Source organism: Sarcophilus harrisii, chromosome 5 (genome assembly GCF_902635505.1).
Source record: "Sarcophilus harrisii chromosome 5, mSarHar1.11, whole genome shotgun sequence".
Taxonomy (NCBI): Eukaryota; Metazoa; Chordata; class Mammalia; order Dasyuromorphia; family Dasyuridae; genus Sarcophilus; species Sarcophilus harrisii.
Window position 1 is genome coordinate 187,432,865 of NC_045430.1, and position 23,629 is coordinate 187,456,493.

Here is a 23,629-nt window from a genome sequence, read left to right on the forward strand (position 1 = left end):
TTGAACAGTTTTTACTACACCGATCAGCTTAGGAAAATACATGGGTCTGTTGACACTCGGGTGGGGACAGACCAGGATTACAGTACAAGAACAGCGGGGTAATAGGTAGAAACAATAACTCTGGGGAACAATCCAGCATCCAGGGATGATGACACTGAACATCTGGGCAGAAAGAACCCCAGGGATCTCCATACACACCAGAAGCACGAATGGGTGCCATCTGGCAGCTCCAAACAGTACACAATTCCACAGGGGAGAGGTGGTTTTTGTGATGGAGCAGGGCTCCTATCAACTTGTATAAGAAGCAAGAAACTAGTTTTAGAACTATAATTCTGTGGTTCGGAGCCCAAAAGTCTTAATTTCTAACCCTTGGTGCTATACATGAACCACCAGTTCTTTCTTTGAACTTATAATTAACCTACTGGGAGGTTTTATAACTGTTTCCAGCAGAAACTTAACCATAAACAACCATATACATTCACATATACAGACCATCTTCCTCCAGAGATGAGCAGAACCTAACCCAGAAGTCAAAAAGTGGCCTAGGAAAATGAGGAGCGGAAAGAATATGACCACAGAAAATTGCTGTAGTGACAGGGAAATTTGAGACACAAACTCGGATGATAATGACATCTATAAACAACCTCAAAAAATGCAAGTTGGATGCAAGCCTAACAAGTAGTGTAGAGAATAAATTGAGAGGGAGGATGCTATGCAAGGAAATACTGTAAATAGAATTTATAGCATGTAAAGAGGCACCAAAAACGCTGGGGGAAAGAAATTTAAAAATTAGAATTGGCCAAATGGTAAAAAAAAGACAAAAAAATGCTTTTAAAAATCAGAATTGGTCACATCTTAATAATTCCATGAGACGAAGTTCAAAAGATTGAAAAAACAATTGTGAAATATCTCTGGAAAACCACTGATCTGGAAGATAGTTCAGTGATTCTTAAAATTCTTTTTAATCTATGTGAGAGCCATGCACACAAAAAGCACAGACACTTTTAAAAATTAAAAAGGAAATGTCAAAAATTTTAAGAACCAGAGGGCAAGATAGAAATTAGAAGAATCCAGTCACCTCTTAAAAAGAAATTTCCCCAATGAATATTTTCAGTAATGTTATAGCTCAATTCCAGAACTCAGATCAAAGAGAAAATGCAAGCAGCCACAAAGAAATAATTCAAATACCATAGAACCACAGTCATTTTCACATCAGATTTAGTAGCTGCCACTATAAAGAAACAGAAGGCTTGGATTATGACATTCCACAAGACCAAGAATAACCTAGCATTCTAAATGAAAAAATCAGAACTAAACAGAAAGCTTGACATTCAAACACAAGACTCGAGAAAAGTACAAAATGTTAAACATAAGTGAGAAGGAATTCAAGTTACATCCCTATGTAAGAAGATACATGTAAACCCTCAGAACTTTATCACTAGATAATATAGATACTAGATTGCACAGAGCTATACGTCCCTAAAACATTTAAAAAAATTTTTTTTTAGGATATTTACTGGACATAGGTATGAAACTATTATGTTGGGATTATCTCAAAAGAAGAGTGATATATAGGAAGAATGAGGAAATTGTTTCACTAACCACTATTCAAATCAATAGATTTCATCTCCCAAGTCACATCCACTTCAAAGAAATTAAAAAAAAAAAAAAATCCAGTTTACAAAATGGTACATTCAAAGATAGGATTACTTCCACAAAAAAGGGAGAAAAGGTCATTAAGAAATTTCTTTAAATATGATCTACTATCGTGCTTTCAAGCAATTATATTTAAAAGGATGAGAGTAAGAAGGAGTAAAGGAAAGTTGGGAATCAAAGAAATTTCAGGTGGTGTTAAGATAATTTCAGATTGAAAAGGACCTTAGAAGTCATCTGATCCAAACTTGTCACTTTACTAGCAAAGAAAGAGGTCCAGAGAGGCAAAGCCAGTTATTTGTCCATAGTTAAGTAATAAACTTGGATTTAAACCCTGCTTCAGAATCTAAAGGCAATGGATTTTCCTCATGCTACCTCCTACTGTCCAGTGAAAGGGGAAAAAAAGAAAAAAAACGAAGGTAAAAAACAGCATTATGCTGTAAGTTAACATTAATATGGGATAATTTACAAATGGATTTCTCTGAAAATAGAATGATGGTTTTTGTTCTATTTTTGCCGGCCACAGTGAGAAAAACATTCTCCTTTCCCTTCCCAATCCCTGCCTAGACAATGACTTAGGGACACCCTTAAAGGAACTTCCTGATAAAGCAAGTACTTAGGGAGAGGGAGACATTCTCTTTCTTTCTCTATTCCTTGCTGGCCAGCTCCAAGTTCTTCAGAGAAAAGAGAAGAGATTACATTATTTCACGGATATATTTCCCAATTCCTCATGTACCACTGATGCTATTTTAGCCTATCCATTTCTCTTTCCATCTTGAATCCCAAGAGATAATCTCATTCAGATTTACATCTTTTGGTTAGCCTTCAGCTTTTCCATACTCCTTCCATCATTTATCTAAGGGTGTGTGTGTGTGTATATATATATAACAACATTTCAGAGTTTGAAGAAAACACGATGACAATGTTAATTCGGCCCATGTCCAGAAAAATAATTCCCTACTATAGCATAATGAATAAGTGATCATTGAGCCTTTATTGAAGACAGCTAGTGAAGGGAAACTTAGTATCTCCCAAGGTAACCCATTTTACTTTTGCAAATCTAATTATTAGAAGGTTTTTTCCCCACTTCAAATCTAAACTTATTGCTTTGCAACTTCTGCCCATTGTTTCTATTTCCTATTCCCTCTGCAAACAAACCTTATGCTTTCACACAATTATCTCCACCCCCACCTCCAGCTTCTCAAATTCCTTTCATAAATCCTTATGTGGCATAAAGGACTATTACCAATGATGACAAATTATAATAAAAGGCCATTTTTATCCTTTCTTGGGAAAAGTTACAGAAATACATAGATAGCTAATTAGGATCTATTTGTTTTGATTTTGTAATTTGGGTGTTAACAGTGACTCCCAGTTCTCTTTAGGTCTCATAAGACTGGGGTGACTTTACTCCAAACTGCATCTACACTGACTGATTAGTTTCCCCAATAAGTTACAATTCACTCTCAGAGTCCTGAGGGTAATTCTGGTATGAGCAGAGACAAGGATCTACCAACAGTTAAAACTCCTGAGCCCCCACTAGTGTGTTTCTCTTTAAAACACTATACATCATGAGACATTTACTAAACAAAAAGGACAAAGTAAGAATAATCATAAATCCTTGATCATCCTCACCCACCAATGTATTTTGTTTTGGGGTATGAGGGAACACAATGAGAAACCTAGCAGTGAGCCACGAGTAGGAAACTTCATGCACTTACAGTCCTGTATTCCAGGTCTGAGTATCCTTGATCTTTTTAGGAAACATGACACCTGCTGCTTGAATATATTCCTCCCTATTGAGCCTCTCCATTTATCTGTGGGACAAAAACACTTCTCTGCTACTTTAGAACATTAAGCCTTAGATCTTCAGTGTCTTCTAGATATATTCCCTTAGCAGTTATAAATTTCTTCAGCGAAAATCAGTTCCCTTAAGTCTGATACCTATAAAAATTCAGATCTTTTCTCAAGATGCAGAAGCAGTGTAAAACAGGCAAGCCTCTTTTTCTCAAGCTGTAAATCCTTATCAAGACAAGCCTTTTCTCAAACCTTCAAAAGACATAATTTTGCTTCCTTCATTCAGTTCTCAGGATCAGAGTTTTCCTTCACTCAGAACAACTCCCTGTATTAACTGCAAAAGGCTGCCCATCTTTAATCAGCTGATTCTGGCTCACAGTATCTGCTATTTTCTTCTGTCTCCTTCTCCCTTTCATTTCTCTGCTTCCAGGTTTTTCAGCCACATTGGCTTCTGTATGCCGCTTCTAACATCTGTCTCTTTATTCATTTTCCCACTTCTTACTCATTACTCGTGCTGCAGTGCACTTATAACTTACACTAAGAAACCCCAAATCCATATTCCTGTCATATTATTCACAAATAGTCCAATTACATTTGTTCTGTAGTCCCAAAGTTGTTGACTCCATTTCCCTAGTTATAAACTTCAAAATTCTAAAAATGGCTATATGTAAACTAGCTGGTAGAAAAAATGTTTTATAACTACCTTTACCATCAGCTAAGGAAGCTCCTTGCTTCTATATATGTGTGTTTCTCCTCAAGCCTTTTTATCTAAAGACTTGCTTTTCTTCTGTGTTTCTTATATATTTGTCCTTTTAGTAAATGTCAATATAAGGAAGGAGCAGCATTTTACACACAGATTTCTCTTTAGTTGTGGTTAAATGAGTAACATTACCTGAAAAACCTGATAATCAATTTCTGAAGAACATATTGAAGAGTTAGCATATTGAAAAGTTATGAGAATCATTACTAAAGACATAATATATGAAAGTAAATTATGAAGCAACACAATTAGCATTCTTACTCAGAAATTGGATTAGTTTCCTTCAGCAACAATTATTTATCTGTTAACTAAAGTGGCACATTGGACAGAGCACTGGGCCTGGAGTCAGAAAGGCCTGTTCAAATTCAGCCTCAAACCCTTACTTGCTATTTGACTCTAGGAAAATCATTTAACCTCTGTTTGTCTCAGTTTCCTCAAATGAAAAATGGGGGGTTTCTTAGCAGAGAAACTGGAGTGGTTTGCCATTTCCTTCTCCAGTGGGTTAAGGCAAACAGGTTAGTGTTAAGTGACTTTGCCTTAGTTCACACAGCTAGTTAAGTGTCTGAGGCTGAATATGAATTCAGGTTTTCCCGATTCTTGGCTCAGCACACTAATCACTGAGCCATCTGGCTGTCTGGCACATAGTAGGTATTCCATAAGTGCTTGTTTCCTTCCTTCTTCCTGGTATCTACATATGTAGCTGAACAAAACATAAATGTCAACTTAGTGGCAATCCTAGTTATCCCATAAATCATTATGTAATTCAGGATTATATGAATATATATGTTTACACAAATATACATGTATATATGTATGTATTAAATAGCTAAGTGATATGAATGGCATTCCATTCATGGCTCCATATTTGCTTGGGTGGATCATTCAAAGTCTAAAGGATAAGATACACATTTTAAAATATAAAAATATTCAATAACTCCCAGGCTAAAACATTTCACCAGGCAGTGAAAACAACCCACAATAAAGCTAAAAATAGTTGGCTTGCAAGGAAATTAAAAGCTATTTGCAAAGAAATTCCTTAGGGCCTGAGGAGCTCCTGTCCAGAGTCCTTTAACTGTTTATACCAACTGTCTATACCAACTCTCCCCCCAAAGGCCCATAGCTGAGTCTCAAATTAGTCTTCTAGAGGATAATGTTAATTCAAACTATTTGAGAGTTCTTGTGGGTGTACTATGAGCATGGGGAGTCTTGACTCACAACATCAGATAATATTTGAGGACTGTTCCAATTGTTAAAAAGTCTTGCATCAACACTAAATTTGCATCTTGGTAACTTCCACTCTATTCTCATTGTTTTTTTCCAAAACAATGCTAGACTTTCAAAACATTCTCTCCTATGGTTTTTCCCTTTTATTCTGATTTTTCTCTCCCAACATGATTCATAAAGAAATGTATATTTTAAAAATTAATATATGTATAACCAGAAAAAAAATTTTTTAAAGTAACATCTAGAATGAATGGCAATGTTCTTGTCTCAGAGTTTATGATAGATAAGGAAGGGGACAGACCAATGTGATCAGAATTTAAAGGGACCTTAGAGGTCACCTGGTCTAAATCCTAATGTGTCATGCCCCTGTCGGACAGAACAGAGTTTCAGAGGAAGAAGTAGTAGCCCATTAGTTTAAATTATATAGGGAAAGACAACTCAAGAGGGAAGGAATGTTCTCAATAATGATATTCTAACCATATAAACAAATCATTCTAGGGAAGAAAATTAGGAATTGATAATGAAAAACCAAATCATTAACCAGTTTAAAAAAAAAAAAAAAGACGTGTTAAAATAAAAGATATTTTATCTTTTAAAAAGAAAGTTAAGCTAAAAGATAAGATAAAAATATAGTCAAATTTATAGCTGTCAGAAAACTTTAAAAGCCCTCACTTTCAACCCTCTTATTTTACAAACAAGGAAACTGAGGCACAAAGAGATTGCCTAGAGACTGCCCTGGACCACACAACTAGTAAGTGACCAAAGCCAAATTCAAAGTCTAGTCTAATTTCCATTACAGGGTTCTATCCACAATAACTCTAGTTGCCCTCAAATCTAGCTCCTTTATTTCACAGAAAAGGTACCTGAGGCAGAAAGGTTGCCCAAAGACTTGACCAAAAACACAGAGATAGTATAAGTCAGGACTTGAGCCCAGATTTTCAGACTGAAGTTCAGTGCTCTTTTCATTATACCACACTACTCCCTAGAGTTGGTAATTCATCAGACTTTGCTAAATATTAGAGTAGATGAAGAGAGAGTCTTAGTTTTGGCCAGTCTGAGGTAACAGCATTGTCTGAAGCTTCTGAATATTTCTGGAGTCAAGATCAATGGTGACAGAGAAGAGGACTGTTAGGGAGCCAGATTCCCAAGATTCCAGGGGCTAATACATAATGGACAAAATGGCAAAAAAAAAAAAAAAAAAAGTGTGTATGGGTATTTATGTGTATGTATGTATATATACACATACCAAATACATATATTTTCACTAGATGCCTACATGTTGACATATACACAAAACATATGTGTGCATTTACACATATATAGACATATAGATTTCTATTTAATCTTTTAAATTTGACTTTGTCTGGGATCAATGATGACTAGCTTTTTTTCCTAATATATTCTACTCCTGATCCTTATTATAATATTTGTGTTCATCTCTTATTTCCTTTTCCTGCTAACTCTTCTAGTTTAATTCTATTCCTTAACTCATCTGGCTATTATTTAACCTCCCTCCATCCATGCATCCCTCCCTTATCTTCTTTTCACACCTTTTCCCTCCTTTTTCCTTTCTGTGCCCCACCTTATTAAATGCCATCCTTTTCCCCCCTCTTTATCCCTTTCCCATTAATCTGTGTTCCTTGTACCATTGCCATAAATTTACACACCCTTCTATACCCTCCCACCCTTATTTATTTATAGTTTTTGGAAGGTGCTATACTAAGGTAATGATGGGTAGCTTTTTTCTTTTTCAATTTTCCTCTTATAGTCTATAACTCTTTGATTATTTCTTGTACTATTGTATTAAGGTTCTTTTTTTGGTCACAGCTTTCAGTAGTCCAGTTATTCTTATGTTTTCTCTTGATCTGTTCTCCAGATCTGTTGTACTTCTTAAAAAATGTTTTACATTCTCTTCATTCAATTTTTTCATTCTTTATATTTTGTTTTGTTATTATTTGATCTCTTATAGCTTCTCCTTGCCCAATTCTAATTTTCAAAGAATTATTTTCTTAAGACTCTGGATCTCTATTGGTTACCTTTTTCTTCTGGGCAAGGAGCATTTTACATAACTCTTTGGGGTAGAAAAGGCTTTTTTTTTTTTTAAACTTCACTGTTTTCTTAAGATGAACCTGGTCTTCCCTATTCCCATAGCAAGTTTCTATGGTTGCATTCTTTCTTCTTTGTCTATATCACACACACATTTTAAATGAGAACTATTAGCATAAACTCCTCTAATTCCGGCGTGAGGAGGGATAGTGTCTCTAACTTTACCTCGGCTCTCCCCTCTGGCCAGGAAACCCAAACCAAGGACTCCCCATTTCTGCAGGTGCCTGCAGCCAGCAGCATCCCTGCCCCACTGCCTCTGCACTCACCGGGTGCTGGCTCCTTCTCGCCCAGGGTCGCATCTCAGCATCACAGTGGGCCTGGCACTCCTGATCAGCCGAGGTTCCCTCAGTCTTCCTGGACTCAGACCCTGACTCCTCACCCCAGGGCTCCCCAACTTGTTCCTGCGGAGCTAGCCTAGACTGGGTTCTTTCTTCAGGTCTTCTCTGCTTGTCCCAGGAGGACACCTGTTCTGTCTCAAGTCTTATTTATTTTTCACTGACCTATGTTCACTCTAAGGCACAATTTTATTTTGTTTGTGGGAGAAATCTGGAGAGCTTGGAATTTTCTGACCTACTCCACCATCCACCCAGAATCCTTTCCCTCTTAAGGATCCCAAAGGACAATTTTTAAAAGAGAAAATACAAATTCAGTCAATCAAAAAGTATTAATTTACTTTTTACCAGGCATCTGCTTTTTACCAGGCATTCTGCTTGGTACTAGAGATAGAAAGGCAAAAATAGAAAGTCTTTCTTCAAATGGCTTATTTTACGAGCAAGAAGTGCTTTGCCCTTTCCTTCTCCAGCATTTTTAACAGGGTTGAGAGGTTTACCAAAGATCACATAGCCATGAAGTGTCTGAGGCCTGATTCTAACTCAGGTCCTTCTGATTACAAATCTTGTGCTTTATTCACTGTGCCCTTTAGCTGCTCCTTGTCCCCATGATACAGCTTATGGACCCCATAAAATCTAGCCATAGACACTTTGAGGGTCCACAGAGCCCAAATTAAGAACCCCTGGACTAGATGATTTTGTAAGCTCTTGAGAATGAAACTCAGAGCAGCTGAGTGGTACAGAGTACCAGCTTTGGAGTCAGTAGGATCCGAATTCATATCTGCCCTTAGATACTTACTAGCTATGTGACCCTGATCAAATTACTTATCTCTGAATATCTACACAAAAGAAAAAAAAAAGGGAGAATAAAACATCACTCTTAAGAAGTGCCAGTTTGGCCAGTAACAACCTTAGGATTAATTGGAAAACTTCTGGGGGTGGGATGGGGAGAAACCCATCAGGAAATCAAAATCCCTTTACCCAAAGTAGAAAAGTCCCTCATAATTTGCTCTTTCCTTTTCTTCCTCCCATGTTCTCCTTCTTTCTGTCTTTCCCTTCATTTTCTAGGTCCTCCCTCCTCTGAGAGGTCAAGATAGTCCAAATCTCTCTCTTTTCAAAAGGAGGGAGGAGGCACATGGGAAGAAACCCTCAGTCTCGCCCTCCAGTCCCCAGGAGGACCCATTACGTATAAATGGATCTGTCCCAGTGGGCGCTCTTTTTCCAGGGTTTCTGGGGGCTCTGGGAGGCTCAGGGGGATCGAGTAACTCGCCCAACTGGGCCAGGAACTGAATACATCTAGTGTTGTTCAGGCCGCCAAACTCCACAAAGCTGCCTGTTTGTCTGTTAGCATGGTGAAACAAGGTCATTGTAAGGCACAGAACAGACACAGGTATAACCCAAAGAGGTACTCGGACATCGGTGTGCCCAGCTGAGTTAGTAACTCCATGGAGTTCAAGAAACATTAAGCGCGGACTGGGTATAATAGGAGGCAGTCAGGTGGCGGGCAGGCTAGAGCACTGACCCCATATTCAGTGACTCATACTCCTAAGCTCAAATCCAGTCTCAGACACAAGATAAGTCACTCTGCTCTGCTTGCCTCAGTTTCCATATAAAATGAGCAGAAGAAGGAAATGGCAAACCTTTCTAGTATCTGCCAAGAAAATCCCAAAGCGGGTCACAAAAGTCTAAAATGACCAAACAAGAAGAAAGATATATATTATATTATTATAATATATAATTATAGTACATATAATTATTATTTTATCTATAATAAATATATTATAAATATATAATGTTATATAATAATTAATTATATATTATATAATATATACTTATTATATATTATGGCTCTGCTTGGTGCCAGGGATACAAGGCTATGTTCTATGTTTGGAATGCATTCCCTCTTCACTTCTTAGGATTATAGATTTAAATCTTTGAGACCATGGAGTTGAACACCTTTTCCCTCTTCCTCTCTCCTGCTATTAGGACTCTCTTACCACAGCCTCTGAGTAATATTACTTGTTATTTATTTCCTATACACATACAGCATCCCTTACATAGTTCATAAGCTGCTTGTAAATAGACTTTTGTCTTTCTATTTCTCAATACCTAGTGTGTGTCTTGTACATACTAGCTACCTACAGATATTTGTTGAATTGTTCAATTAAATGGACATTGCTGTCAAGGAGCTTATAATCAAATGTGGAGAAAGATGTGCACGAATATCTATAATATAGGAGGAAGTGAGAACAGCAAAAGAAAGATCTGGGTAAAGTGTTAAGGGAAATTTGAGAAGGGAAGGATCGCTTTCACTAGGGAGATTGAGGGGCAGGGAAACCTTTGTGAAGGGAACACCTGAGCTGAATCCTGAGGGAAGAGAAAGACTTCACCAGATGGAGATGGGGCAGGTGTCCATTCCAGGTAAGGGGGACAGTGCAAGAAAAGGCACAGAGAGGAAAGGCTAGGATAAAACCTCAGGATAGAAAGTACAAGAGATAAGTCCCTATTCCCCTTTGCTGGAATTCTACCTCCTTTCACTTCCTCATAACCGCTGTCTGATACCTTCTCAAATTCCCCTAGGTTGGGGGTGGATTTTTATTCCTCAACTTTTAACTTTTAACCCATTACCTCTTACCAGTGATTCTGAAGTGGTTAAAAGATGGGTGGAAGGTGCCAAATCCCACATAGAAATACATACTCTAGAACTGTCTCCCTGAGTTACCTATTTTTTTACATTTTATTTTGTCCCAATTACACATATAAACAATTGTTAACACTGATTTTTTTTTTCAAGTTTTGAGTCCCAAATTTCTCTCTTCCTCTCTCTGTTCCCCTCTCCTCAGATAGTAAGCAATCTGATATGGGTCTATACATGTACAATCATGATATCCCATTATCTTAACACATTTTCTTAAAAGGAATCCACAAGGAGGTCATTTGTCACTGAAAAGCGACTACACCTGGAATAATGTAATATATCTGTGAGGTTAAAATTGTAAGAATCAGGATTGTTCCCCTGAGTTGTAGAGGCAAATATGCCCTATCTTGAGGTGGTTCAAACCCCTGAGATCTAGATTTCTTAGTAATAAGCCATGCTTCCTGTGATAGTGACACCACTCTGACAGGTCCCTGGAGGATCCTGAATCCATAGTGGGCTTCCACAACCTTCTCCTAACAAGGAAAGACATCATCCCTGCTATATCTCCCCCTAGCACACAGATATTAGACTACTGCAGCTAGAAGAGACCTTAAAGATCATTTGGCCCAACTCCATACTCTTACAGATGAGGAAACTGAGACTTCTAAGGGGAATTTACTTGTCTAAGCCATAGGGAAAGCTTCTCTTTCTCCTACATCATGCTGCCTCCCTGTATTATTGAATGACCCAAAAGCCTGGACAATCTCTCATCTTTGGGTAGGGGCTCAGTGCCGCTTTCCTGGAGGATTACAGATTTAGAGAACGTTCTGATAAGTACAATCCCTGGTCAGGCTTCCCTTCTGAAGTCTCTTCTTCTACTTCTCCACTGTACTCCACTACTCCATCCTCTTCAGGCTCACTGCTCACCTGGGATATAAAGGGAGCCACCATCGCACCAATCCGACACAAAGAGCCACTTGTGCCCATGCCCAAAGCTCGCATAGGGGTGGGGTAGACCTGCAGCAGAAGAGAAGCCTCGATTAATCATTAAATACTCATTTCTTCTGCCTCCCCGAGTCCAGCATGCCCCAGACCGAGTGCAGACCTGAATCACATCGGATAGAGCCGTTTGGCTCAGTCATTTGAAGGAGGAGACCTCAAGAGCATCCATGCCCTCACAAGGTGGTCAGAAAAAGCAACACACTCTCAAGGTCTCTGTTAAGAACTCTAGAATAGACTGCATGGGTGACCCTGGCACAGGATCACCCAGCATGACGAGCCCTCGTCTGAGAAGGTGCTCTCTGAGCCAAGAAGAATTTAGTTAACTCAGACAAGTGAGAGAATCCCACCCTAAATGTTCATAGGGGCTATTTGTGGCCGACCTATAGCATTCCGAGCTCATATTGATCTGATCCTCCAAAAATACAATAATAACATAAAGAGCTTTGCAAATATTAAAGGGCTGTATATGAGTGTCAACTATCATAAGGTTAAAAAGGAAAAAAATAACAACCACAATAGACCAGGCAAGAAATGAATGCTAGAGGTCTGGTTTATCAGGATATCAAGTATTAAATTATGATGTGAAACAAGAATGGAAAGGTAGGCTTGAGTCACATTGCAGAGACCATTGAATGCCAAGGGTAGCATTTGTCTTTTATTCTATAAATAAGTAGGTACAAAGAAGATTTTTGAACTGGGAAGTAATATGATCAGGTTCTTTGTTTTAAGAGGACTACATAAGCATCTAAGTCCCTCAGGGACCAAGAATAAGCAAGCCATTTAATCCCTGTTCCACAGGACAAATCTTGAAATATTGTCACTTTCACAATAAAAAAGAATTCACGGCCTTCTGCAGCCATGGAGAGAAGGGAAAAAATGAGTTTGAAAGAAATTGAAATATATGCAATACTTATTTTTATTTTTTTATTTTATTAATTATCTTGTTAAGTTAAATAATTATTTGTTTTTTTAATTTAAATTGATTTAAATATTGATTTTTAAAATTCTATCATATTTTGGGGAGGAGGCAATCAGGGTTATGTGACTTTTTCAGAGTCACACAGCTAGTAATTATCTCAGATCCTTCTAGGGCCAATTTTAAAGACATAAAATTTCCAAACATTTTATAACCACAAAGGAAAAAAAAACATAAGTTTGAGGGAAATCAAGATGTACACATTACTCATTTTTTCAGCTTCCTAAAAAATATTGATCTAATACCTATGAGAGGAGAAACAAAGATATCTTCAGCATAATTAATTTGCTCCTACAATTATCCAGTTGGGGTATATGACATTTTAGAATAGAGTTGAGGAAACTTCATGACTTTTCTAGAAGCTGGTTGACTGCTTCCTATCTTCCTGACTAGTTCTCAAAGGACTAACCAGATGACAGTTACAATAGCCCCTTCCATCACTCACTCTCCGTATCAACTTGCCTCTAGGGAGAACCCTAAATCCCCAAAGCCCCTTTTCCTTTGTTTCCCCAGTTCATTGGCAGTTTCCTTTGCTCAAGTTTTTGCCTGCTTCTCATTAATCTGCAGAAAATGGAAAGATGCCAAATTGTGGCCCAACTTGTCACAAAAAGTGAAAACATTACAAAGAAAATCGGATTACCAAATTTCTAAGTATGGCCTTGAATATTTTTAAAGGTAATATCCCAAACTAGACAATTTTGGGAATAAAGTAGTTATGTCAAGGATTTCTTTTATGTTCTTACTGTAACAGATGTTAAAATTATATTTATATGTATATAAATATATATATATATATATATAGTGAGTCAATGAGAAATGAATACATTTCAATTTCCTCAAAAAAATGTTTTTCTCTCTGTAGCTGTAATATACCTAAAAACTGCATATCTCTTTAAAAAAAAAAAAAAGAGTACTTCATATAAAACTGCATGTCTCCAAATAAATGAGTACTTAACTTCATATATTTCAGTTTTCCTCAAAACTCATTTTTTTTCTCTCCACAACTATAAAATTTCTAGAAATCGGACATCTTTAATCCAAACAGATCACATCTCTTTTTAAACCTTGAAACATTTGCTTTTTCTAGCTTAAGTTAATGAAACCAGTTATTTAATTTTCTAGTCTATTTTCTTCTAAAAGTTTTGTGTCTTTATAAGGAGACATTCTTTATAAGGCCCTTTAAAAAACATTTCTGAAGAAAAAAATTTTTTTAAATCAGGTTGGTAAAGATATTCATAATATTTCTTGTTGAACTAGAAGAAGGCACATTTCTTTTCTGTGGAATTCCCCACCTCCCAAGCTCCAAGCAAAAAAAGTCTAAATCCTCCAGCTCCTGACAACCTTTATTCAGGGTTTCTTTTACATGGAGGCAATTTAAGGTTAATTTTAATTGTTGAACTAGAGCAGAAATCCTTTAAAGAATTTTTGGGGGGGGGGGGTTAATGTGAGGCAATTGGGGTTAAGGGAATTGCCCAGGGTCATACAACTAGTAAATATCTAGTGTCTGAGGTCAAATTTGAATTCAGTTCCTCCAGACTCCAGGGCTGACACACTCTCCACTGTGCCCCCTACTTTCCCCAAAACTTGATTTATATTATAATATAAATAACAACTTTGATAAGAGTATTTCAAACATAATTTGTTTCGTTTAGAATCTTATGTATATTATTTCATTCATTAAAAAATACTATTCTGAGGAGTCCATCAGGTTTCACCAGTCTGCCAAAGGAACCCATGGCACACAAAAAAGTGAAGACCCCCATGTCTTGAGCTTGGCTGATATTCTACTATCCTCAAAAAAATTCCTGGATATGAGAGGGCACTTGCAAGAGTCCAGAGGAACCCACAGCGCACAAAAACAGGGAGATCCCCATGTCTTGAGTTTGGCTGGTGTTCTCCCATCCTCCTCAAATAAGATAAGAGAAGACACTTGCAAGAGTTGGATTTCTAAAAATGAATGAGGGCAAAAAATATCCTTTCCCAACAACAATACAAAGTTGGAAATCCCTGCTGGGCATTATTTCAATGGGATGTATTTAGAAAGTCATGAAAGCATTTAAATCTTAAAAGAAACCCCTTAGTAGAGGGTGAGGAAAAGTTGCCAGTGGATGGGCACACATTTTAAATGATTTATCAAAAGCAGTTTCAATCACATTACCCATCAGAGCCCTGAGAAAGACCAACCTCAGCGGTGTAGATATAGATGGTATTGAAATTTGCTGACACCAGAGCCCTCAGCATGAAGAGGAAGCCAATCAGGCCTGTACTAGAAAAGAGAAAATAAAGGGGAAAGGATAAAAATCATTATTAGCTTAGTGTCACCAATAAGGAAATATTTATAGGACCAACATTCACTTCAGTGTGGCAGGGTTTTTTGTTGTTGTTGTTTGTTGTTTTTAAATCAACAAAAATAAATAGATGCATTATCACTTCAGCCAGAAAAGAAATATAATGGCTCCACTGACCCTTTTGTTGTTAGATCCTCCAAAACAGGACTTTGGGACAGGATCCGTCAATGAGAACCCTTGCCCCTCCTATTCTGTTTTTTAAAATATTATTTTAATAGTACGTTATTTTTCCAATTGCATGTAAAGATGGTTTTCAACATTTAAAAAAAATTTTTTTATTATAACTTTTTATTGACAGAACATATGCATGGATAATTTTTTACAACATTATCCCTTGCACTCACTTCTGTTCCGATTTTTCCCTTCCCTCCCTCCACCCCCTCCCCTAGATGGCAGGTAGTCTTATACATGTTAAATATGTTATAATATATCTAGATACAATATATATGTCTAGAACCAAACAGTTCTCTTTCAACATTTATTTTCACAGGATTTTGAGTTCCAAATTTTTTTCTTCCCTCCCCAAGATTGCAAGCAATCTGATATAGGTTATATATGTATAATCATTTTTAACATATAAATCCACATGAGTCATGTTGGGAAAGAAAAATTAGAACAAAATGGAAAAACCCCAAGAAAGAAAAATAAAGCAAAACAAAAAGGTGAAAATAGTGTACTTCAATCCACATTCAGTCTCCATAGTTCTCTCTCTGGATGCCAGTAGCATTTTCCACCCCAAATCTAACTGGAATTGTCTTGGATCATTGGATTACTGAGAAGAGCCAATTCTATCAGAATTGATTATTGTATAGTCTTGTTGTTGCCGTGTATAATGATCTCCTGGTCCTGCTCATTTTACTCAGCATCAGTTCATGTAAGTCTCTCCAGGCCTTTCTGAAATCATCCTGCTGATCATTTCTTACAGAACAATAATATTCCATAACATTCATATACCACAATTTATTCAGCCATTCTCCAATTGATGGGCATCCACTCGGTTTCCAGTTTCTGCCACAAACGCTTTTCCACATGTGGGTCCCTTTTAAGATCTTTTTGGGATACAGACTTAGTGGTATCACTGCTCGACCAAAGGATATGCACAGACCCTTTTTATTCTCAAGCTCTCCACTCTAGCCTAAGAATGGGGGAGATGAAAGTTATGTACCCACTAACACTGCAATCCTGCATAGTTTCATAGAAGTTTTTAAAAATTAAAATTGTGCTACTGACCAGAACAAGACTCTTCAAAATGAACTCTTTGGGCCATATAGAGGGATAGGGAGAAGATCTGGGGTTTCACTGGCTTAAGAAAAATATGTTGTGAAAAAACATCATTTTATCAACAGCAGAATTTCACCTTCTTTGCAAGTCTTATGGAATTGCCTACAGCAGGAAGAGGTAAAATGATTGCCCAAAGTCATTTAACTCACATTTGTTAGGGGCAGGACTTAAACCTAGGATTTTGCAGTTCCACATAGAGGACACCAAAATCATCCATTCTCCTCGTGTGGCTTTACAATAATCTAACTCTGATCGAAAATTTAATTTGCAGATGGATTTATGATAATCTCTACTATGAGGGTCATGTATTGTTCCCCCTAAATATGAAGGTAGTATTGTTTTAGCATCAACTTTAACACACTTCTTGGACATTCCCCCTTCAATCTTAGAGGGGGAAACCCAGTTGGATAGAGAGGAACTGGGACAGCACATGGAGGATAGAATCACTGTTTAGAACAAACAAGACTCCTTTCTCCTCTCCCTTCTATGGACCAAACACAGAATTTTCACATACATATATCTTAACTGGGCATTTTTGACTAGCCATAAGATGCCCTGGAGAACTTTTATGTAATGTTTAAACCTCTATTTTTAAGAGATTGTTTTAAGACTCATATCACCACCATCCTGATAGAGACACCCATCACCTCAGACTCAAGACTCTTGCAAAAGCCTTGCACTCAATCTCTACCTTAAGTCTCCTCTTACTCCCATCCATCCTTTGTTCATCTGCTAATATGATTTTTCAAAAAGCACAGGTTTTGTCATGTTATCTCACCCTCTTACCCTCATTTAATAAACTCCAGCGATTCCCTATTACCTCCAGATCAAATGGAAACTCTATCGTTGAGGGGGTTTTTTGTTTTTGTTTTTTGAGGCAATTGGGGTTAAGTGACTTGCCCAGGGTCACACAGCCAGGAAGTGTTAAGTGTCTGAGGGCAGATTTGAACTTGCGTCCTCCTGACTGGAGGGCTGGTGCTCTACTACTAGCCATCTAATTGTTCCCCATTGGTTTTTAAAGTCTTTCCCTCTCCTGTTCCTCCATTTTCTTCCCTGAAAGATTAAGAAGTCTAAGATTTACTCCCCTTATTCTATGAACCAGCAACATCTCCCACCTCCATGTCTTTTCACTGGCTGTCTAGAATGTCAGTCTTCCTCTTCTGCACCTCCTAGTTTCCTGACTTCCTTCAAGACTCAGCTCAAATGCTTTATTCTCCACAAACATTTATGGGTCCTGATCTTCCATCCCTATACAGTATTTTTAAAAAAAGTTCCTTTGAGGTGATTTTTTTCATGGAATGTTATTGTTCATGGGAAATGATGAGCAGGATGCTCTCAGAAAAAAAAAAAAAAAAAAAACCTGAAAAGTCCTCCATGAACTCAAATAAAGTAAAATATACTGTATATAAAGTAATCACAATGTTCTGCATGACCAGCTACAAATGACTTTTCTATTCTCAGCAATACAATGATCCACGACTATTCTGAAGGACTTAAAATGAAAAATCCTAGACATGGAGAAGAAATTGTTGTGTCTGAATATAGACTGAAGAATATTCTCATTCTCTGCATGTGCAACGGCATATTCACACACTTTTTTTTCTTTAGAGTTTTTTTTTTTTAAATTAGGGTGGGAGACTTGTTTTCTTTCACAACGTGACTTATGGAAATGTTTTACATAACTTCACATGTGATTTCTTAAGTGGGGCTGGGAATTTCTTAAATGGAATAAAGGAGAGAATCTACAACACAAAAGTTTTAAAAACAAATGTAAAAAATTGTTTTAAATGTAACTGGAGAAAATAAGTAAATAAAACATTTTTAAATGGAAATTACTTCCAATTATATGTATGTATATGGTTTTTTATGGATAATTTTTTTCCTTGTTTCTCTCATTAGAATATGAGTTCTCTGAAGACGGGACTGTGTTTCTTTTGCCTTTCTTTTTATTCCAAAACAGTTGTTGATCTTCATGAGTAATGTTAGGGGGCTCCCTAACGTTAACAAAAATCACAGATTTGAAACAAAGCCAAAAAAAAAGTTCACTACTCCAAAACCACCTATTTTGGCGCACCCAAAAGGAAGATACCTTGATGTACAAATATTGAGCAGCAGAAAGAATAAAGCTGTACATCCCATGGTGATAGAAAGGCTGATCCGTCTTCCCAAAAAGTTAATGCCCAGGATGTTTAAAGGATTTACTAAAAGAGAAGAAATAACAACCAATTCTTGACATCTTAAAAAGCAGTTAGCACATTCAGACATGGACAATAACCATTTCCTTTCAAATGGAAGCAACTTGGTTCAAACTTCTTGAATGCCATCTCTTTGGTTCTTGCTTTGTAAGCAAATTTCCTGGCAGTCCTTTATTTTTGTGAGAACATAAAGATCTGTTGTATGAATACATTAGATCATAGTTTAGATTTCTTAGTCTAAGTCCCTTCACAGACAATCACTTTCAATCAGAAAGTAATGTCTCTATATTGTTTCTCCCCAGATCAAAGGACTATCCTAGGAGTTACTGGGATTGCTACAGTTTCTGAATAGTCAGGGGCAAATTACCCAATTTCAAAGCTCCAGGAAGAAACCCTCAATCTAAATTGCAGTTGAATTGACCATCTGCAATAGTTGAGGAAATTAGTAGAATGTAAATTCCTTTTGCAGACACAGAAAGAAAAACATTTTTTGAGGAAATCGAAATGTATTCCTTTGTCACTGGCTCACCAAAAGTTATTCCCAGTGCCTGGTAGAATGCCTATTAACATGTTTTGTTTTGTTTTGTTTTTTAATCCCACCTCAGGCATCTAGATTATACTGGCTAGAGCAGTAGACCTAGACTCAAGAAGACTAAATTCAAATTTTACCTCAGTTATTTACTAATTATCTAGGCAAGTCACTTAACTTCTGTCTACCTCCATTTTCTCATTTAGAAAATGTGAATAATAATAGCACCTACATCTCAGAATTGTTATTCCTAAATAAGATAACATTTAGAAAGCACTTTGCAAACCTTAAAGCACTATATAAATACTATTATTGTTGTTGTTACTATTATCTTGTTGATTGAAAAAGAAATAATACATGGAATTTCCACACTAAGAACTTCTTATAATGATAAAATAATTAATCCAGGCATTTTCTTTGCCCAATAAAAACAAACAAATTACATGAATATTCATCTCTCCTAGTCATCAGTTTTTTAGACACTAAATTCCCATAGTTGCAGAAAGTCTCTGACATTTCCCTGGCTCAGAGAATGTTTCCAAACCACTGTTTCCTGACCACCCTTGAATGTTACAAATCATTTCTGGCAGAAATTTGGGAAGAATAGGAGAAAATTATAAGCTAGAGTAGAAGGGACCGCCTGAAGCTAGAGGATAAGGAAAGGAAAACGTGGTTTAAAAAAAAAAAAAAAAAGGAGGGGGGGAAGAAAAATAAGAAGCAATGCCACTGATCTCCAGAGAACTGGAGCAAAATACTGAGAAGTAAGGAGAAGGACTGAGGTGGCAATTTTTACTTATTAATGCCTGGTGATCTCTTGCCCACTTGAAGTCTCTAGTCTTCCAAACTCAGCTCTCTAACCCCTGAATCATCTAGCTACCTCCTATGCAAACAGAGTTTAAGTGACTTACCCAGTCCTTTACTTTAATTCTCAATTCACCTCAGGAAAGGGCAGCTCCCAAGTCCTAAAATTTACCTTCTTTTGCTTAAGGAGAAGCTACATGGTATAGAGGAAAGAGCTGCTTCTGAAAGACCTTTGTTCAATCCTTCTCTGTCATTGTCACCTTAGAAAAGTGATTACACCAATTCTTGCTTAGGTTAGCTCATCTGTGACCCCCAAACCCTCCCCCCAACACATAGACCGGCAGCACCCTGACAGTATACAGATTCACAGTCCTGCTATTTGCAGGGACTCCCAGTTAGCTAACTTGTCCCTTTCTCTTGATTTGACACATTCTCTATCTTCCACCCACTCAAACTGCTCACAATACCCTCTGTCACAAACACCCAGGAGCCAGCTACCTCAATGGGTGTTTTACTGATTACTAGCATCTGAAGAAAGTCCTGATGCTCTATTTTAGGTAGAGATGGGGTTGGGGAGATGACGCGAAGGAAAGGGGGAGAAGAGAAAAATCAGGAGGAAGGGAGAAGAAAAGGGAGGGAGAAAGGTGGAAAGAAAAGGGGAAAAGAAGGAGAAATGAGGGAGAAAAGAGGGGAAAGAGGAGAGAAAGGGGGAAGGAGAAGAGAAAAGGAAAAAAGAAGAGGGTAAGAAGAGAGAAAAGGGGGAAATAAAGGGGGAGAAAGATGGAGGGAAAGACAAAAGGGAAGAGAAGAGAAAAAAGAGGGGAGAGGAGCAGCAGCAGCAGAAGAAAGATCAGAAGGATAAAAAAAGGAGAAGATGAAAGATATCCATGACTGTATACCTTCTAAGTTGGATCTCCCAAGACTAGCAATTTTGCTGAATTCTTCATTCTACAGTACACGAAAACCTTTCCAATTCAGATTTTGCTAATATGATTAGCTACAGTCCATTCCCCCAAATAGAGTTTAAAAACTATTGAGGATAATCCCTGATAAACAATTGGAAATAAATTCCTGTTTGTTTTTAATTCAGGCTATCAAAGATCAATCTAGATCCAGTTGCTTTCTTCTCCATCCCAAGATATTCCTTCACTGTACCTCCAACTTGTGGATCAAATAATCACCAATAAAGATCATAAAAACATAGATTTAGAGCTTTAATGGAGCTTAGAGGTCACTTGAGTCCAATCCCTTATTTTAAAGAAGAAACTAAGATTCCCTAGTGGTTGTTACACAGTTTGTGTTGGGAGTAGGATTCAAATTTACCTGACCAGCATCCACTACACAGAGCTCTCTACCAGTAATACAGTTGACCATACCCAAAAGGATGGATCATCTCGGGTGGGCTGGATCACTACCGCTCAATACTCGCCTCATATTCGGAACTTTAGATGCTGATGCCCTACTACGTTCGCATGTTAAACAAGGCAATCTCCCAAGACGAAAGATCCTTACATGCAATCTCTCCCAGGGTACTGATGATCATGGTCTTGTAGTCGGAGGGAGCAAACAGGTGACAATGACAGGGGCTCTTGCTCTCTTCCGAATCCCCATTCAGCACCATCTGCGTCTCCGCTTGGGAGCCACAAACCAAGTCTCGCTCCAGTAACTCGGCACTGGCCAGAATGACCCCGTAATATGCAAAAGAGATCCCAAGCCTGAAAATGCAGCGAACAAGGAACAAATGTCAGGGTTTGGAAACTACGCCCCTAATAATCTGTTCCTTTCCTTCTAAGACTGAGGTAATAAGAAATACATTTTTTAAAAGGAAATGAAATAGTTTCAGGAAAAAACTTGCACCAGTCTGTATTAGAAAAGGAGGGGGGAGGTCATTAAAATTCCCTATTTCTGTTAATTAAGAAGTATCAAAGGAAGAATTTGATTATTCACTAATATAATGGAAAGAGAATTAGATTTAGAGTCAAAGCAGAACCTTAATTAGCAAGTTTTACACCCAGCGAAAGTACAGGTATCCCTTCCACATAATGACATTTCCCATCGTGGTTTCGGTATTTCACAGGCCGGAATCAGAAATTTAATGGATATTTGGATAAAGGGAGCTGCAAGCAACACGCCAATGCCACCAGACGACAAAGAAAAAGTTTAGAAACTCAGAAATACATAAACTATATGGATGGTACTGTATAACTATCAATATATTTAATCTTTTAAAACCATAATAATATAGACTTCTCTGGTAGGAAGGGAAGGCCAAAACTTTTTACATCATTGATTTTCCAGATCGTGGGGGTGCTGTGCCTCTAAATCCTGTGATATGGAAGAGATAAGTGTATCATGAAACCCATCTTTGAATCAACTTTGTAACCTATGATGTGAAAACAATATATAAAGTGATTAAGATAAATGCTGTTGAATAGAGGGGATACATTATAATACTTCACAGATGGGTGTTATTCATAATGCACAATGTAACAACATAGGTTACCATTTTAAGTAACTATTCTTGCTAACTAAATTGTCTCTGAAGAAGTACATGTGTTTAATTTTTTTCTCTCTCTGAATTTCAATACCCTAGATCAATGATGTCAAATTAGAATTAAAAACAGGATTCACCAAACCATACATAAGAATCCCTGCAAAGTTGTGTAATGAGTTAGAAAACCATATATTTATATCATCATTTTTTCTATTTCATGTTATTAAATCTTTCCTAATTCTATTTTAATCTGGGTGCTCTGTGAGTCCCTAGTGATAGAGCACAGTTGTCTAACATGCTAAGTCAAAGCTACTAATTTTGGTTCTGAGTCAGATAAACTGGATTCAAATCCTTCTGCTGCTTACTAGTTATATGATTTTAAATAAATCATTTCTTACTCTCTATACCTCAGATGTCTTGGTCATCTCATCAACTCCCACAAATTCAATTATCATCTCATATGGAGACAATTCTCAAATATATATATATCCAGCCCTAACCTCTCTCTGATCTTATTACTAATCTTTCACCTCCCATGACCTCTAACTTTAAGATATCTCACAGAAATTTTAAACTCAATATGTTCAAAACTCATCCATTCAAAACCCTTCTCCACAAATTCTTGCCTCTTTCTAAATGCCATATTACAATTATCTTTTCCACATCAAGGAAAAGTGCCTCCCAGTTTGGAAACTCCATGTGAACTTTTGGGGCCTTCCCTTTGTATCAGAGGAAAAAAATCTGGTTTTTTTTCCTTTTTCTTAAAAATGGGGTATTGATATTATACAATACTTTACATTTTTATGCATTTCTGAGTTTAGAAACTCTTTCTGTGTTGTCTGCTGGCCTTTGCATGTCGAATTCCCCCAAAACTCCCATTTAATATATTGAAACTGCAATGGGGAAAGTCGAGATGTGGAAGGGATAACTATTATTGAGAATAGGGATATTTTCCCAGTTACCTAGACTCATAACCTAGTTGTCATTTTGATTTCTCCCACTCTTATTTCTCAAATCCAATCTATTGCCAAGTCATATTCATTCTGCCTTTGCAACATCTCTTTTATATGCCCCTTTTCCTGACACTGACACTGCCCCTAATATAGGCCATCATCATTTCATTTCTAGACTATTACAATAGCCCTTGGTTGATCTCCTTACCTAAAATCTTTCCCTACTCTAATCCATTCTTTGCCTAGCAAAGTGATCTTCCTAAAACAAATTACAGAAAGTTTCTGTCTGCCTCTCCCACACCACACACACAACTCCAGTAGTTCCCTATCACCTTCAGGAGCAAATATAAAATCGTCTCTTTGTTTACATCCTGGCCCAATTATTTTATATAATACTTTCCAGTCTTCTTACATCTTGTTTCCCTCCATATACTCTGTGATCTAGTGACACTGGCTTCCTAACTGTTCTTCACATGTGACATTCCATCTCCAACTTGGTGCCTTTCCACTGGCTGTTCTCTAAGCCTGGAAGCCACTCCCTAC

General features: G+C 37.3%; 1 protein-coding gene across 1 annotated transcript in view; it reads right to left on the reverse strand.

Moving 5' to 3' along the window:
- SVOPL (SVOP like) overlaps nt 1-23,629 on the reverse strand; it is a 60,787-nt gene that overhangs the window by 8,316 nt on the left and 28,842 nt on the right. The window contains exons 8-11 of the mRNA XM_031939151.1: nt 21,152-21,354; nt 18,204-18,315; nt 14,670-14,751; nt 11,435-11,524 (exon numbers count right to left, since the gene is read on the reverse strand). Coding sequence (XP_031795011.1) covers nt 11,435-11,524; nt 14,670-14,751; nt 18,204-18,315; nt 21,152-21,354 — 487 coding nt within the window. The remainder of the gene's footprint in view (nt 1-11,434; nt 11,525-14,669; nt 14,752-18,203; nt 18,316-21,151; nt 21,355-23,629) is intronic.